The sequence below is a fragment of the Hemitrygon akajei genome, chromosome 3, assembly GCF_048418815.1.
Source record: "Hemitrygon akajei chromosome 3, sHemAka1.3, whole genome shotgun sequence".
Classification (NCBI taxonomy): domain Eukaryota; kingdom Metazoa; phylum Chordata; class Chondrichthyes; order Myliobatiformes; family Dasyatidae; genus Hemitrygon; species Hemitrygon akajei.
In genome coordinates this window covers 1,972,985-1,990,251 of record NC_133126.1, presented here as the reverse complement: position 1 = coordinate 1,990,251, position 17,267 = coordinate 1,972,985, and the positions used below count along the sequence as shown (strand labels likewise).

The 17,267-nt window shown below is 50.0% G+C and overlaps 1 protein-coding gene across 1 annotated transcript in view; it reads left to right on the top strand.

The window, feature by feature from the left end:
* The window catches only part of jdp2b (Jun dimerization protein 2b), a 55,781-nt gene that overhangs the window by 14,437 nt on the left and 24,077 nt on the right, over window positions 1–17,267 (top strand). Inside the window, 1 exon segment of the mRNA XM_073039137.1 lies at window positions 9,893–10,194. Coding sequence (XP_072895238.1) covers window positions 9,893–10,194 — 302 coding nt within the window.

Below are 17,267 nucleotides of genomic sequence, written 5' to 3'. Positions count from 1 at the left end.
GATATTGTGTCTTATTTAAATTTAGAAAAGATCCGCTGCTCAGTCTTAAATTCGAAACAATCTTTTTATGATATCTGGGGACCTTTCCTAAATTACTTTTCCAATTTATAAAGTTTAACAGTGCACAGACTTTTATGTATATTTTTATCTTCTCTTCTTAAGTGAATATGTTTTTTTTTCTAATTATCCATTGTCATCCATCAGCTTTTTACTTTGGTAGTTGGTAGGGGGTTGACTTTTTTTATATATAAAAAATTTCTTTTATAATGTATGACCTATCTTTAAATTTTTGATTACAGAGTGGTATACCTTTATGTGTTATGCTATAACATTTTGATCAATTTTATTACAATATATGAATGTACACAAGTTATGTTGAGTTCTATGTGTTGCACTCTGTAAATCTTTTTTTTTGTAAACAAAACCTCTCATTCTCCATCGCTCCAAGGAGAAAAGGCCGTGTTCACTCAACCTATTCCCATAAGGCATGCTCCCCAATCCAGGGAACATCCTTGTAGATCTCTTCTGCACCCTTTCTATGGTTTCCATGTCCTTCCTGTAGTGAGGCAACCAGAATTGAGTACAGTACTCCAAGTGGGGTCTGACTAGGGTCCAATATAGCTGCAACATTACCTCTCAGCTCCTAAACTCAATCCCACAATTGATGAAGGCCAATACACTGTATGCCTTCTTAACCACAGAGTCAACCTGCGTAGCAGCTTTGAGTGTCCTATGGACTCGGATCCCAAGATCCCTCTGATCTTCCACACTGCCAAGAGTCTTACCATTAATACTATATTCTGCCATCATATTTGACCTACCAAAATTAACTACCTCAAGCTTATCTGGGTTGAATTCTAACTGCCACTTCTCAGCCCAGTTTTGCATCCTATCAATGTCCCGCTGTAACCTCTGACAGCCCTCCACACTATCCACAACACCCACCACCTTTGTGTCATCAGCAAACTTACTAACCCATTCCTCCACTTCGTCATCCAGGTCATTTATAAAAATCACAAAGAGAAGGGGTCCCAGAATAGATCCCTGAGACACACCACTAGCCACCGACCTCCATGCAGAATATGACCCGTCTACAACCACTCTTTGTCTTCTGTGGGCAAGCCAGTTCTGGATCCACAAAGCAAGGTCCCCTTGGATCCCATGCCTCCTTACTTTCTCAATGTCTTGCATGGGGTACCTTATCAAATGCCTTGCTGAAATCCATATACACTACATCTATTGCTCTACCTTCATCAATGTGTTTAGTCACATCCTCAAAAAATTCAATCATGTTTCTTAAGGCACGACCTGTCTTTGACAAAGCCGTGCTGACTATTCCTAATCATATTATGCCTCTCCAAATGTTCATAAACCCTGCCTCTCAGGATCTTCTCCATCAACTTACCAACCACTGAAGTAAGACTCACTGGTCTATAATTTCCTGGGCTATCTCTACTCCCTTTCTTGAATAAGGGAACAACATCTGCAACCCTCCAATCCTCCAGAACCTCTCCTGTCCTCATTAATGATGCAAAGATCATTGCCAGAGGCTCAGCAATCTCCCCCCTCACCTCCCACAATAACCTGGGATACATTTCATCCGGTCCTGGTGACTTATCCAACTTGATGCTTTCCAAAAGCTCCAGCACATCCTTTCTTAATATCTACATTCTGAAGCTTTTCAGTCCGCTGCAAGACATCACTACAATCGTCAAGATCCTTTTCCGTAGTGAATACTGAAGCAAAGTATTCATTAAATACCTCTGCTATTTCCTCCGGTTCCATACACCCTTTTCCATTGTCTCACTTGATTGATCCTATTCTCTCACATCTTATCCTCTTGCTCTTCACATACTTGTAGAATGCCTTGGGGTTTTCCTTAATCCTGCCCACCAAGGCTTTCTCATGGCCCCTTCTGGCTCTCCTAATTTCATTCTTAAATACTCCTTCCTGCTAGCCTTATAATCTTCTAGATTCACACCATTACCTAGTTTTTTTGAACCTTTCATAAGCTCTTCTTTTCTTCTTGACTAGATTTACAACAGCCTTTGTGCACCACGGGTTTTGTACCCTACCATCCTTTCCCTGTCTCATTGGAACATACCTACTCAGAACCCCATGCAAATAGCCCCTGAATATTTGCCACATTTCTTTGGTATGTTTCCCTGAGAACATGTTTCCAATTTATGCTTCCAAGTTCCTGCCTGATAGCCTCATGGTTCCCCTTATTGCAATTAAACGTTTCCCAAACTTGTCTGTTCCTATCACTCTCCAATGCTATGGTAAAGGAGCTAGAATTGTGATCACTATCTCCAAAATGCTCTTCCACTGAGAGACCTGACACCTGACCAGGTTCATTTTCCAATACCAGATCAAGTACAGCCTCTCCTCTTGTAGGCTTATCTACATATTGTGTCAAGAAACCTTCCTGAACACACCTAACAAACTCTACCCCATCTAAACCCCTCACTCTAGGGAGATGCCAATCAATATTTGGGAAATTAAAACCTCCCACCACAACAACCCTGTAATTATTATCCTTTCCAGAATCTGTCTCCCTATCTGCTCCTCGATGTTCCTGTTACTGTTGGGTGGTCTAAAAACAACACCCAGTAGAGTTATTGACCCTTTCCTATTCCTAACCCACAGAGGAACTGGTAAAATTGTTGCCTTTTTGAAGCAAGTGGGAACTTCCGCCCCTAGCAGTGAGAGGTTGAAAATGTCCTTCAATACTCCCACCAGTTGGTTGGCACAAGTTTTCAGAGCCTTACCAGGTACTCCTTTGGGACCTTTTGCCTTGTGAGGGTTTACTTTCTTTAAAAACAATCTAACATTGGCCTCTGAGACGAAAATCACAAGGTCATCAGGTGCAGCAGGGATCTTTACAGCTGTAGTTGTGTTCTCCCTTTCAAAACGGGCATAGAAGACATTGAGTTCATCAGGTAGTGAAACATTCATGTTATTGGGTTTCATTTTGTAGGAAGTAATGTCTTGTAAACCCTGCCTGTGTTGTCGTACATCCAATGTCGCGTCCAACCTCATTTGAAATTGTCTCTTCGCCCTTCAAATAGCCCTTCACAAATCATGCCTGATTTTCTGGTACAGACCTGGGTCACCAGACTTGAATGCCACAGATCTAGCCTTCAACAGACGACATGGTTCATCCACAGCTTTTGGTTTGGGAATGTACAGTGAGTCTTTGTAGGCACACACTCATTCACACAGATTGTAATGAAGTCGGTAACAACCGCAGCATACTCATCCAGATTTGAAGATGAGTCCCTGAATACAGTCCAGTCCACCGATTCAAAGCAGTCCTGTAAGCACTCCAGTGCTTCACTTGTCCAGACCTTCTTCATCCTCACTACTGGTGCTGCAGTCTTCAGTCTCTCCCTATGCTCAGGGAGTAGAGTACAGCTAGGTGATTAGACTTCAGTCTCTGCCTATACTCAGGGAGTAGAGTACAGCTAGGTGATTAGACTTCAGTCTCTGCCTATACTCAGGGAGTAGAGTACAGCTAGGTGATTAGACTTCAGTCTCTGCCTATACTCAGGGAGTAGAGTACAGCTAGGTGATTAGACTTCAGTCTCTGCCTATACTCAGGGAGTAGAGTACAGCTAGGTGATTAGACTTCAGTCTCTGCCTATACTCAGGGAGTAGAGTACAGCTAGGTGATTAGACTTCAGTCTCTGCCTATACTCAGGGAGTAGAGTACAGCTAGGTGATTAGACTTCAATCTCTGCCTATACTCAGGGAGTAGAGTACAGCTAGGTGATTAGACTTCAGTCTCTGCCTATACTCAGGGAGTAGAGTACAGCTAGGTGATTAGACTTCAGCCTCTGCCTATACTCAGGGAGTAGAGTACAGCTAGGTGATTAGACTTCAGCCTCTGCCTATACTCAGGGAGTAGAGTACAGCCAGGTGATTAGACTTCAGTCTCTGCCTATACTCAGGGAGTAGAAGTACAGCTAGGTGATTAGACTTCAGTCTCTGCCTATACTCAGGGAGTAGAAGTACAGCTAGGTGATTAGACTTCAGTCTCTGCCTATACTCAGGGAGTAGAGTACAGCCAGGTGATTAGACTTCAGTCTCTGCCTATACTCAGGGAGTAGAAGTACAGCTAGGTGATTAGACTTCAGTCTCTGCCTATACTCAGGGAGTAGAGTACAGCCAGGTGATTAGACTTCAGTCTCTGCCTATACTCAGGGAGTAGAGTACAGCCAGGTGATTAGACTTCAGTCTCTGCCTATACTCAGGGAGTAGAGTACAGCTAGGTGATTAGACTTCAGCCTCTGCCTATACTCAGGGAGTAGAGTACAGCCAGGTGATTAGACTTCAGTCTCTGCCTATACTCAGGGAGTAGAGTACAGCTAGGTGATTAGACTTCAGTCTCTGCCTATACTCAGGGAGTAGAGTACAGCTAGGTGATTAGACTTCAGTCTCTGCCTATACTCAGGGAGTAGAGTACAGCTAGGTGATTAGACTTCAGTCTCTGCCTATACTCAGGGAGTAGAGTACAGCTAGGTGATTAGACTTCAGTCTCTGCCTATACTCAGGGAGTAGAGTACAGCTAGGTGATTAGACTTCAGTCTCTGCCTATACTCAGGGAGTAGAGTACAGCTAGGTGATTAGACTTCAGTCTCTGCCTATACTCAGGGAGTAGAGTACAGCTAGGTGATTAGACTTCAGTCTCTGCCTATACTCAGGGAGTAGAGTACAGCTAGGTGATTAGACTTCAGTCTCTGCCTATACTCAGGGAGTAGAGTACAGCCAGGTGATTAGACTTCAGTCTCTGCCTATACTCAGGGAGTAGAGTACAGCTAGGTGATTAGACTTCAGTCTCTGCCTATACTCAGGGAGTAGAGTACAGCCAGGTGATTAGACTTCAGTCTCTGCCTATACTCAGGGAGTAGAGTACAGCTAGGTGATTAGACTTCAGTCTCTGCCTATACTCAGGGAGTAGAGTACAGCTAGGTGATTAGACTTCAGCCTCTGCCTATACTCAGGGAGTAGAGTACAGCTAGGTGATTAGACTTCAGTCTCTGCCTATACTCAGGGAGTAGAGTACAGCTAGGTGATTAGACTTCAGCCTCTGCCTATACTCAGGGAGTAGAGTACAGCTAGGTGATTAGACTTCAGTCTCTGCCTATACTCAGGGAGTAGAGTACAGCTAGGTGATTAGACTTCAGTCTCTTCCTATACTCAGGGAGTAGAGTACAGCTAGGTGATTAGACTTCAGCCTCTGCCTATACTCAGGGAGTAGAGTACAGCTAGGTGATTAGACTTCAGTCTCTGCCTATACTCAGGGAGTAGAGTACAGCTAGGTGATTAGACTTCAGCCTCTGCCTATACTCAGGGAGTAGAGTACAGCTAGGTGATTAGACTTCAGCCTCTGCCTATACTCAGGGAGTAGAGTACAGCTAGGTGATTAGACTTCAGCCTCTGCCTATACTCAGGGAGTAGAGTACAGCTAGGTGATTAGACTTCAGTCTCTGCCTATACTCAGGGAGTAGAGTACAGCTAGGTGATTAGACTTCAGTCTCTGCCTATACTCAGGGAGTAGAAGTACAGCTAGGTGATTAGACTTCAGTCTCTGCCTATACTCAGGGAGTAGAGTACAGCTAGGTGATTAGACTTCAGCCTCTGCCTATACTCAGGGAGTAGAGTACAGCTAGGTGATTAGACTTCAGCCTCTGCCTATACTCAGGGAGTAGAAGTACAGCTAGGTGATTAGACTTCAGTCTCTGCCTATACTCAGGGAGTAGAGTACAGCTAGGTGATTAGACTTCAGCCTCTGCCTATACTCAGGGAGTAGAGTACAGCTAGGTGATTAGACTTCAATCTCTGCCTATACTCAGGGAGTAGAGTACAGCTAGGTGATTAGACTTCAGCCTCTGCCTATACTCAGGGAGTAGAAGTACAGCCAGGTGATCAGGCTTCCCAAAGTGAGTGTGTGGATAGCACGGTAGGTATTCTTGATGGTGGTGTAGCAATGGTCCAGTGTGTTGTTACCTTTGGTATTGCAAGTGACCTGTTGATGGTAATTGCTTAGTGATTTTTTCAGAGTGGCCTGGTTAATAGAAACATAGAAAACCTACAGCCCAATACAGGTCCTTCGGCCCACAAAGTTGTGCTGAGCATGTCCCTACCTTAGAAATTACTAGGCTTACCTATAGCCCTCTATCTTACTAAGCTCCATGTACCTATCCAAAAGTCTCTTAAAAGACCCTATCGTAAAAAACTTACCCCTGACATCTCCTCTGTACCTACTCTCCAGCACCTTAAACCTGTGTCCTCTTGTGGCAACCATTTCAGCCCTGAAAAAAAGCCTCTGGCTAACCATACGATCAAAGTCTCTCATTATCTTGTACACCTCTATCAAGTCACATCTCATCCTCCTTCGCTCCAAGGAGAAAAGGCCGAGTTCACTCAACCTGTTTTCATAAGGCATGCTCCCCAATCCAGGCAACATCCTTGTAAATCTCTGCACCCTTTCTATGGCTTCCACATCCTTCCTATCGTGAGGTGACCAGAACTGAGCACAGTACTCCAAGTGGGGTCTGACCAGGGTCCTATATAGCTGCAACATTACCTCTTGGCTCCTAAACTCAATTCCACGGTTGATGAAGGCTAATACACCGTACGCCTTCTTAACCACAGAGTCAACCTGAGCAGCTGCTTTGAGTGTCCTATGGACTCGGACCCCAAGATCCCTCTGATCCTCCACACTGTCAAGAGGCTTACCATTAATACTATGTCAATTTGAGAAAACATTCAACTGAGGTATGGGGAAATATGATGCTATTGGGCAGGAACTTGGGAACATAAATTGGGAGCAGATGTTCTCAGGGAAATGCATGGCAGAAGTGTGGCATGGAGTTTTCAGCATGGGTATGTTCCATCGAGGCAGGGAAATGTGGTAGGATTAAAGAACCGCCAGCCAAGGATGTAGAAAATCTAGTTAAGAAAAGCTTATGAAAGGTTCAAGAAATCAAATACGGTTAGAGCTCTAGAAAATTACAAGGTTGTCAGGAAGGTTCTTAAGAATGAAATTAGGAGAGCTAGGAGGGGCCATGAGAAAGCCTTGGCAAGCAGAATTAAGGAAAACACCAAAGCATTCTACAAGTATGTGAAGAACAAGAGGATAAGCTGTGTGGGAATGGGACCAACCAGGTGTGATAGTGGAAATGTGCATGGACCTGGAGGAGGTAGTGGAGGTTTCTTAATTAATACTTTGCTTCAGAATTCACCAGTGAAAAGGACTTTGACAATTGTGGGGACGACTTACAGCAGACTGAAACGCTTGAGTGTTCAGACATTAAGAAAGAGGATGTGCTGGAGCTCTTCAAAGGTATTAAGTTAGTTAACCAGGACCAGATGAGATATACTCCAGGCAGCTGTGGGAAGTGAGGGGGGGGATTGTTGAGCCCCTGGTGATGATCTTTGCATCATCAACCGGGACGGGAGATGTACTGGATGATTGGAGGGTTGCAAATGTTGTTCCCTTTTTCAAGAAAGGGAGTAGAGATAGCCCAGAAAATTATAGACCAGTGAGTCTTACTTCAGTGGTGGGCAAGTGGTTGGAGAAGATCCTGAGAGGCAGGATTTATGAGCATTTGGAGAAAAACAATCTGATTAGGGATAGTCAGCATGGCTTTGTCAAGGACAGGTCATGTCTTACGAGCTTAATTCAATTCTTTGAGGAGGTAACAAGACACATGAAGGTAGAGCAATGGATGTAGTGTATATGGATTTCAGTAAGGCATTTGATAAGGTTCCCCTTGCAAGGCTCATTCAGAAAGTAGTGAGGCTTGGGATCCAAGAGCACCTAGCTTTATGGATCCAGAACTGGCTTGCCCACAGAAGGCAAAGGGTGGTTGTAGATGGGTCATATTCCGCATGAAGGTCGGTGACCAGTGCTGTGCCTCAGGGATCTGTTTTGAGACCCCTCCTCTTTGTGAGTTTTATAAATGACCTGGATGAGGAAGTGGAGGGATGGGTTAGTAAGTTTGCTGATGACACAAAGGTTGGAGGTGTTGTGGATAGTGTGGAGGGCTGTCAGAGGTTACAGCAGGACATTGATAGGATGCAAAACTGGGCTGAGAAGTGGCAGATGGAGTTCAACCCAGATAAGTGTGAAGTGGTTCATTTTGGTAGGTCAAATATGAAGTCAGAATATAGTATTAATGGTAAGACTCTTGGCAGTATGGAGGATCAGAGGGATCTTGGGGTCCATGTCGATGGGACACTGAAACCTGCTGTGCAGGTTGACAGTGTTGTTAAGAAGGCCTATGGCGTGATGGCCTTTTTCACCCGTGGGATTGAGTTCAAGAGCTGTGAGGTAATGTTATAGCTATATAAAACCTTGGTCAGACCCCACTTGGAGTACTGTGTTCAGTTCTGGTCACCTCACTACAGGAAGGATGTGGATACTATAGAGAGGGTGCAGAGGAGATTTACAAGGATTGGAGAGTATACCACATGAGAATAGGTTTTCCTCCTTGGAGTGACGGAGGATGAGAGCTGACTTGATAGAGGTGTATAAGATGATGAGAGGCATTGCTGGTGTTCATGGTGTTTTCCCAGGGCTGAAATGACTAACACCAGAGGGCACAGTGCTTGGAAGCAGGTTCAAGAGGGATGTCAGATGTAAGTTTTTCACACAGAGTGGTGGGTGTGTGGAATGGGCTGCCACCAATGGTGGTTGAGGTGGATAGAATAGGGTGTTTTAAGAGACTGAGAAAGGTACATGGAGCTTAGAAAAATAGAGGGCTGTGCAGTAGAGCAGTTCTAGAATAGGTTACATGGTTGGCACAACATTGTGGGCCGAAGGGCCTGTAATGTGCTATAGATTTCTATGATTCTATGAATCCACCATGACTCCCATGCACCTTAATCTGGATGAGCCTCTCAAGAGGGAACATCAAACTGCTTATGAAAATCCTTGTAGACAACATCTACAGGTCTACCTTCATCAATCACCCTTGTCACCTCACCAAAAAACTCAATCAAGTTAGAGAGGGACCTTGTCAAAGGCCTTCCTAAAATCCATATCGACTACATCCACAGTTCATCAGATTCAGGAGGCACCTTGTTAAATGCTGGGTTTGAGGGAAACTTTCTAAACGCACAGATGTAAGGGGCCACTGTGTAGCAAACTTCACTCGTGTGGTCCCTTCACTCACCTCAGCTAGCTCCTTCTGTTTCAGGTGGTACACTATGTCTCACTAGTTAGGGCTCAAAGATCATTCACACATCACTAGTTTGTGTTGTCATTCTCCCTTGTTAATTGTTAAGGATCGCAATGGCAGATTTCTTGGTTAATGCTCGTTAGTCAGGTCACTTGGGTAATGCTGGTTATGTGAAGTCACAAGGTCACTGCCAGTGAGGGAGCTCCCTCGGTCACAGTTGGGGAGGGAGCTCTTTCCTTTGGGTCTGATCGGTACCAGTGGAGTGGATCGGGGCCTGTCTTCCTGAGTCTGTAATTTTCTCTCTTTCACCCAAATCTCTCCCTCCAACCTTCCTCCTCTCTCCCTCCCCCACCCTCCTCTCTCTCTTCTCTCTCCTTCCCTCCTCTTTCCCTCCTCACTCACTCGTGTCTCCCTCAACCTTACATCCATCCTCCTCTGTCCTCTCAAGCTGTCTTCTCTCTCTCTCTCCTTCCACCAATATCCCTCCTCTACCCTCCACTCTCCTCCACTATCTTCTACCCCACTAACCCCTCCACTACCTTCTACCCCTCTAACCCCTCCACCCCTCCCCTTCCCCACTCCCCTCTCTCCCCTCCACCTTCTCCATTCTCTCTCCTACTCTCCCCACTCTCTCCAATCTCTCTGTTTGGACATTTTTTCCTCTATCGTTTTCTCCTGCCCTGCCCCTGCCCCTGCCCCAGCCTCCCCGACCCTACCCGAAACCTGTTGTTTACTGCAGATGCTGCCCGTGGAATCAGGACGTTCGCTGGTGACTGGAACACTTCCCACGCTGGGCACGTTAACTGGCTTACCCATCGACACGCTGGGCACGTTAACTGGCTTACCCATCGACACGCTGGGCACGTTAACTGGCTTACCCATAGACACGCCGGGCAGTAAGGGGCTGAAGTTGGGTGACCTGTGTCAGGTCCCAGCGGTGATCTCGCCCCTGCAATGCCTCGCCCTCCACTACAACAGGCAGCCGCACGTGCTCAAGTCAGAGGTGAGTGCAGTTCACGTACAGTTGTACACGCGCGCAGTTGCCCCTTGCACTGCCCCTGCACAGTCACCCCGCACACAGTTGCTCTGTAAAAGGGCCTCACTGCAGATTGGACTGACCAAAGAGCTGAGCTGCTTCATACGGAGTGAACAGCTCAGACACAAGCTGCTGGAAATCCAAAGTATCACGCTGCAGGGACAGCAGATCAGGCAGCATCTATGGAGGAGAATAAAGAGCAGATGTTTTGGGCCAAGACCCTTCATCAGGACTGGAAGGGAAGGGCCAGAGGCCAGAAGACCCAAGTCCATGATAGAGCCGATGTGGCCTCCCTGAGCCAATCCCTGGGTGTATGATAGAGTGGATGTGGCCTTCCTGAGCCAGTCTCTGGGTGTATGATAGAGTGGATGTTGTCTCCCTGATCCAGTCCCTGGGTGTATGATAGAGTGGATGTGGCCTCCCTGAGCCAATCCCTGGGTGTATGATAGAGCGGATGTGGCCTCCCGGAGTCAATCCCTGGGTGTATGATAGAGTGGATGTGGCCTCCCTGATCCAGTCCCTGGGTGTATGATAGAGTGGATGTGGCCTCCCTGATCCAGTCTCTGGGTGTATGATAGAGTGGATGTGGCCTCCCGGAGCCAGTCCCTGGGTGTATGATAGAGTGGATGTGGCCTCCCTGATCCACTCCCTGGGTGTATGATAGAGTGGATGTGGCCTCCCGGAGCCAATCCCTGGGTGTATGATAGAGTGGATGTGGCCTCCCTGATCCAGTCCCTGGGTGTATGATAGAGTGGATGTGGCCTCCCTGATCCAGTCCCTGGGTGTATGATAGAGTGGATGTGGCCTCCCGGAGCCAATCCCTGGGTGTATGATAGAGTGGATGTGGCCTCCCTGATCCAGTCCCTGGGTGTATGATAGAGTGGATGTGGCCTCCCGGAGCCAATCCCTGGGTGTATGATAGAGTGGATGTGGCCTTCCGGAGCCAATCCCTGGGTGTATGATAGAGCGGATGTGGCCTCCCGGAGCCAATCCCTAGGTGTATGATAGAGCGGATGTGGCCTCCCTGATCCAGTCCCTGGGTGTATGATAGAGTGGATGTAGCCTCCCTGATCCAGTCACTGGGTGTATGATAGAGTGGATGTGGCCTCCCTGATCCAGTCCCTGGGTGTATGATAGAATGGATGTGGCCTCCCGGAGCCAATCCCTGGGTGTATGATAGAGTGGATGTGGCCTCCCTGATCCAGTCCCTGGGTGTATGATAGAGCGGATGTGGCCTCCCTGAGCCAGTCTCTGGGTGTATGATAGAGCGGATGTGGCCGCCCTGAGCCAATCCCTGGGTGTATGATAGAGTGGATGTGGCTTCCCTGATCCAATCCCTGGGTGTATGATAGAGTGGATGTGGCCTCCCTGAGCCAGTCCCTGGGTGTATGATAGAGTGGATGTGGCCTCCCTGATCCAGTCCCTGGGTGTATGATAGAGTGGATGGGGCCTCCCGGAGGCCAATCCCTGGGTGTATGATAGAGTGGATGTGGCCTCCCAGATCCAGTCCCTGGGTGTATGATAGAGTGGATGTGGCCTCCCGGAGCCAGTCCCTGGGTGTATGATAGAGCGGATGTGGCCTCCCGGAGCCAATCCCTGGGTGTATGATAGAGCGGATGTGGCCTCCCGGAGCCAGTCCCTGGGTGTATGATAGAGCGGATGTGGCCTCCCTGATCCTGTCCCTGGGTGTATGATAGAGTGGATGTGGCCTCCCTGATCCAGTCCCTGGGTGTATGATAGAGTGGATGTGGCCTCCCTGATCCAGTCTCTTGGTGTATGATAGAGCGGATGTGGCCTCCCTGATCCAGTCCCTGGGTGTATGATAGAGCGGATGTGGCCTCCCTGATCCAATCCCTGGGTGTATGATAGAGCGGATGTGGCCTCCCTGATCCAGTCCCTGGGTGTATGATAGAGCGGATGTGGCCTCCCTGAGCCAATCCCTGGGTGTATGATAGAGCGGATGTGGCTTCCCTGAGCCAATCCCTGGGTGTATGATAGAGCGAATGTGGCCTCCCTGATCCAGTCCCTGGGTGTATGATAGAGTGGATGTGGCCACCCTGAGCCAATCCCTGGGTGTATGATAGAGTGGATGTGGCCTCCCTGATCCAGTCCCTGGGTGTATGATAGAGTGGATGTGGCCTCCCTAATCCAGTCCCTGGGTGTATGATAGAGTGGATGTGGCCTCCCTGATCCAGTCTCTGGGTGTATGATAGAGTGGATGTGGCCTCCCTGATCCAGTCCCTGGGTGTATGATAGAGCGGATGTGGCCTCCCTGATCCAATCCCTGGGTGTATGATAGAGCGGATGTGGCCTCCCTGATCCAGTCCCTGGGTGTATGATAGAGCGGATGTGGCCTCCCTGAGCCAATCCCTGGGTGTATGATAGAGCGGATGTGGCTTCCCTGAGCCAATCCCTGGGTGTATGATAGAGCGAATGTGGCCTCCCTGATCCAGTCCCTGGGTGTATGATAGAGTGGATGTGGCCACCCTGAGCCAATCCCTGGGTGTATGATAGAGTGGATGTGGCCTCCCGGAGCCAGTCCCTGGGTGTATGATAGAGCAGATGTGGCCTCACTGATCCAGTCCCTGGGTGTATGAATGAGTGGATGTGGCCTCCCTGAGCCAGTCCCTGGGTGTATGATAGAGTGGATGTGGCCTCCCTGAGCCAGTCCCTGGGTGTATGATAGAGTGGATGTGGCCTCCCTGATCCAGTCCCTGGGTGTATGATAGAGTGGATGTGGCCTCCGGGAGCCAATCCCTGGGTGTATGATAGAGTGGATGTGGCCTCCCGGAGCCAGTCCCTGGGTGTATGATAGAGTGGATGTGGCCTCCCTGATCCAGTCCCTGGGTGTATGATAGAGTGGATGTGGCCTCCCTGATCCAGTCCCTGGGTGTATTATAGAGTGGATGTGGCCTCCCGGAGCCAATCCCTGGGTGTATGATAGAGTGGATGTGGCCTCCCGGAGCCAATCCCTGGGTGTATGATAGAGTGGATGTGGCCTCCCTGATCCAGTCCCTGGGTGTATGATAGAGCGGATGTGGCCTCCCTGATCCAGTCCCTGGGTGTATGATAGAGTGGATGTGGCCTCCCTGATCCAGTCTCTGGGTGTATGATAGAGTGGATGTGGTCACCCTGATCCAGTCCCTGGGTGTATGATAGAGCGGATGTGGCCTCCCTGATCCAGTCGCTGGGTGTATGATAGAGTGGATGTGGCCTCCCGGAGCCAGTCTCTGGGTGTATGATAGAGTGGATGTGGCCTCCCGGAGCCAGTCTCTGGGTGTATGATAGAGTGGATGTGGCCTCCCTGAGCCAATCCCTGGGTGTAGGATAGAGTGGATGTGGCCTCCCTGAGCCAATCCCTGGGTGTATGATAGAGTGGATGTGGCCTCCCTGATCCAGTCTCTGGGTGTATGATAGAATGGATGTGGCCTCCCTGAGCCAGTCCCTGGGTGTATGATAGAGTGGATGTGGCCTCCCTGAGCCAGTCCCTGGGTGTATGATAGAGTGGATGTGGCCTCCCTGAGCCAGTCCCTGGGTGTATGATAGAGTGGATGTGGCCTCCCTGAGCCAGTCCCTGGGTGTATGATAGAGTGGATGTGGCCTCCCGGAGCCAGTCCCTGGGTGTATGATAGAGCGGATGTGGCCTCCCGGAGCCAATCACTGGGTGTATGATAGAGCGGATGTGGCCTCCCGGAGCCAATCCCTGGGTGTATGATAGAGTGGATGTGGCCTCCCTGATCCAGTCCCTGGGTGTATGATAGAGTGGATGTGGCCTCCCTGATCCAGTCCCTGGGTGTATGATAGAGTGGATGTGGCCTCCCGGAGCCAATCCCTGGGTGTATGATAGAGTGGATGTGGCCTCCCTGATCCAGTCCCTGGGTGTATGATAGAGTGGATGTGGCCTCCCGGAGCCAATCCCTGGGTGTATGATAGAGTGGATGTGGCCTCCCGGAGCCAGTCCCTGGGTGTATGATAGAGTGGATGTGGCCTCCCGGAGCCAATCCCTGGGTGTATGATAGAGTGGATGTGGCCTTCCGGAGCCAATCCCTGGGTGTATGATAGAGCGGATGTGGCCTCCCGGAGCCAATCCCTAGGTGTATGATAGAGCGGATGTGGCCTCCCTGATCCAGTCCCTGGGTGTATGATAGAGTGGATGTAGCCTCCCTGATCCAGTCACTGGGTGTATGATAGAGTGGATGTGGCCTCCCTGATCCAGTCCCTGGGTGTATGATAGAATGGATGTGGCCTCCCGGAGCCAATCCCTGGGTGTATGATAGAGTGGATGTGGCCTCCCTGATCCAGTCCCTGGGTGTATGATAGAGCGGATGTGGCCTCCCTGAGCCAGTCTCTGGGTGTATGATAGAGCGGATGTGGCCGCCCTGAGCCAATCCCTGGGTGTATGATAGAGTGGATGTGGCTTCCCTGATCCAATCCCTGGGTGTATGATAGAGTGGATGTGGCCTCCCTGAGCCAGTCCCTGGGTGTATGATAGAGTGGATGTGGCCTCCCTGATCCAGTCCCTGGGTGTATGATAGAGTGGATGGGGCCTCCCGGAGGCCAATCCCTGGGTGTATGATAGAGTGGATGTGGCCTCCCAGATCCAGTCCCTGGGTGTATGATAGAGTGGATGTGGCCTCCCGGAGCCAGTCCCTGGGTGTATGATAGAGCGGATGTGGCCTCCCGGAGCCAATCCCTGGGTGTATGATAGAGCGGATGTGGCCTCCCGGAGCCAGTCCCTGGGTGTATGATAGAGCGGATGTGGCCTCCCTGATCCTGTCCCTGGGTGTATGATAGAGTGGATGTGGCCTCCCTGATCCAGTCCCTGGGTGTATGATAGAGTGGATGTGGCCTCCCTGATCCAGTCTCTTGGTGTATGATAGAGCGGATGTGGCCTCCCTGATCCAGTCCCTGGGTGTATGATAGAGCGGATGTGGCCTCCCTGATCCAATCCCTGGGTGTATGATAGAGCGGATGTGGCCTCCCTGATCCAGTCCCTGGGTGTATGATAGAGCGGATGTGGCCTCCCTGAGCCAGTCCCTGGGTGTATGATAGAGTGGATGTGGCCTCCCTGATCCAGTCCCTGGGTGTATGATAGAGTGGATGTGGCCTCCCTGATCCAGTCCCTGGGTGTATTATAGAGTGGATGTGGCCTCCCGGAGCCAATCCCTGGGTGTATGATAGAGTGGATGTGGCCTCCCGGAGCCAATCCCTGGGTGTATGATAGAGTGGATGTGGCCTCCCGGAGCCAGTCCCTGGGTGTATGATAGAGTGGATGTGGCCTCCCGGAGCCAATCCCTGGGTGTATGATAGAGTGGATGTGGCCTTCCGGAGCCAATCCCTGGGTGTATGATAGAGCGGATGTGGCCTCCCGGAGCCAATCCCTAGGTGTATGATAGAGCGGATGTGGCCTCCCTGATCCAGTCCCTGGGTGTATGATAGAGTGGATGTAGCCTCCCTGATCCAGTCACTGGGTGTATGATAGAGTGGATGTGGCCTCCCTGATCCAGTCCCTGGGTGTATGATAGAATGGATGTGGCCTCCCGGAGCCAATCCCTGGGTGTATGATAGAGTGGATGTGGCCTCCCTGATCCAGTCCCTGGGTGTATGATAGAGCGGATGTGGCCTCCCTGAGCCAGTCTCTGGGTGTATGATAGAGCGGATGTGGCCGCCCTGAGCCAATCCCTGGGTGTATGATAGAGTGGATGTGGCTTCCCTGATCCAATCCCTGGGTGTATGATAGAGTGGATGTGGCCTCCCTGAGCCAGTCCCTGGGTGTATGATAGAGTGGATGTGGCCTCCCTGATCCAGTCCCTGGGTGTATGATAGAGTGGATGGGGCCTCCCGGAGGCCAATCCCTGGGTGTATGATAGAGTGGATGTGGCCTCCCAGATCCAGTCCCTGGGTGTATGATAGAGTGGATGTGGCCTCCCGGAGCCAGTCCCTGGGTGTATGATAGAGCGGATGTGGCCTCCCGGAGCCAATCCCTGGGTGTATGATAGAGCGGATGTGGCCTCCCGGAGCCAGTCCCTGGGTGTATGATAGAGCGGATGTGGCCTCCCTGATCCTGTCCCTGGGTGTATGATAGAGTGGATGTGGCCTCCCTGATCCAGTCCCTGGGTGTATGATAGAGTGGATGTGGCCTCCCTGATCCAGTCTCTTGGTGTATGATAGAGCGGATGTGGCCTCCCTGATCCAGTCCCTGGGTGTATGATAGAGCGGATGTGGCCTCCCTGATCCAATCCCTGGGTGTATGATAGAGCGGATGTGGCCTCCCTGATCCAGTCCCTGGGTGTATGATAGAGCGGATGTGGCCTCCCTGAGCCAATCCCTGGGTGTATGATAGAGCGGATGTGGCTTCCCTGAGCCAATCCCTGGGTGTATGATAGAGCGAATGTGGCCTCCCTGATCCAGTCCCTGGGTGTATGATAGAGTGGATGTGGCCACCCTGAGCCAATCCCTGGGTGTATGATAGAGTGGATGTGGCCTCCCTGATCCAGTCCCTGGGTGTATGATAGAGTGGATGTGGCCTCCCTAATCCAGTCCCTGGGTGTATGATAGAGTGGATGTGGCCTCCCTGATCCAGTCTCTGGGTGTATGATAGAGTGGATGTGGCCTCCCTGATCCAGTCCCTGGGTGTATGATAGAGCGGATGTGGCCTCCCTGATCCAATCCCTGGGTGTATGATAGAGCGGATGTGGCCTCCCTGATCCAGTCCCTGGGTGTATGATAGAGCGGATGTGGCCTCCCTGAGCCAATCCCTTGGTGTATGATAGAGCGGATGTGGCTTCCCTGAGCCAATCCCTGGGTGTATGATAGAGCGGATGTGGCCTCCCTGATCCAGTCCCTGGGTGTATGATAGAGTGGATGTAGCCTCCCTGATCCAGTCACTGGGTGTATGATAGAGTGGATGTGGCCTCCCTGATCCAGTCCCTGGGTGTATGATAGAATGGATGTGGCCTCCCGGAGCCAATCCCTGGGTGTATGATAGAGTGGATGTGGCCTCCCGGAGCCAATCCCTGGGTGTATGATAGAGTGGATGT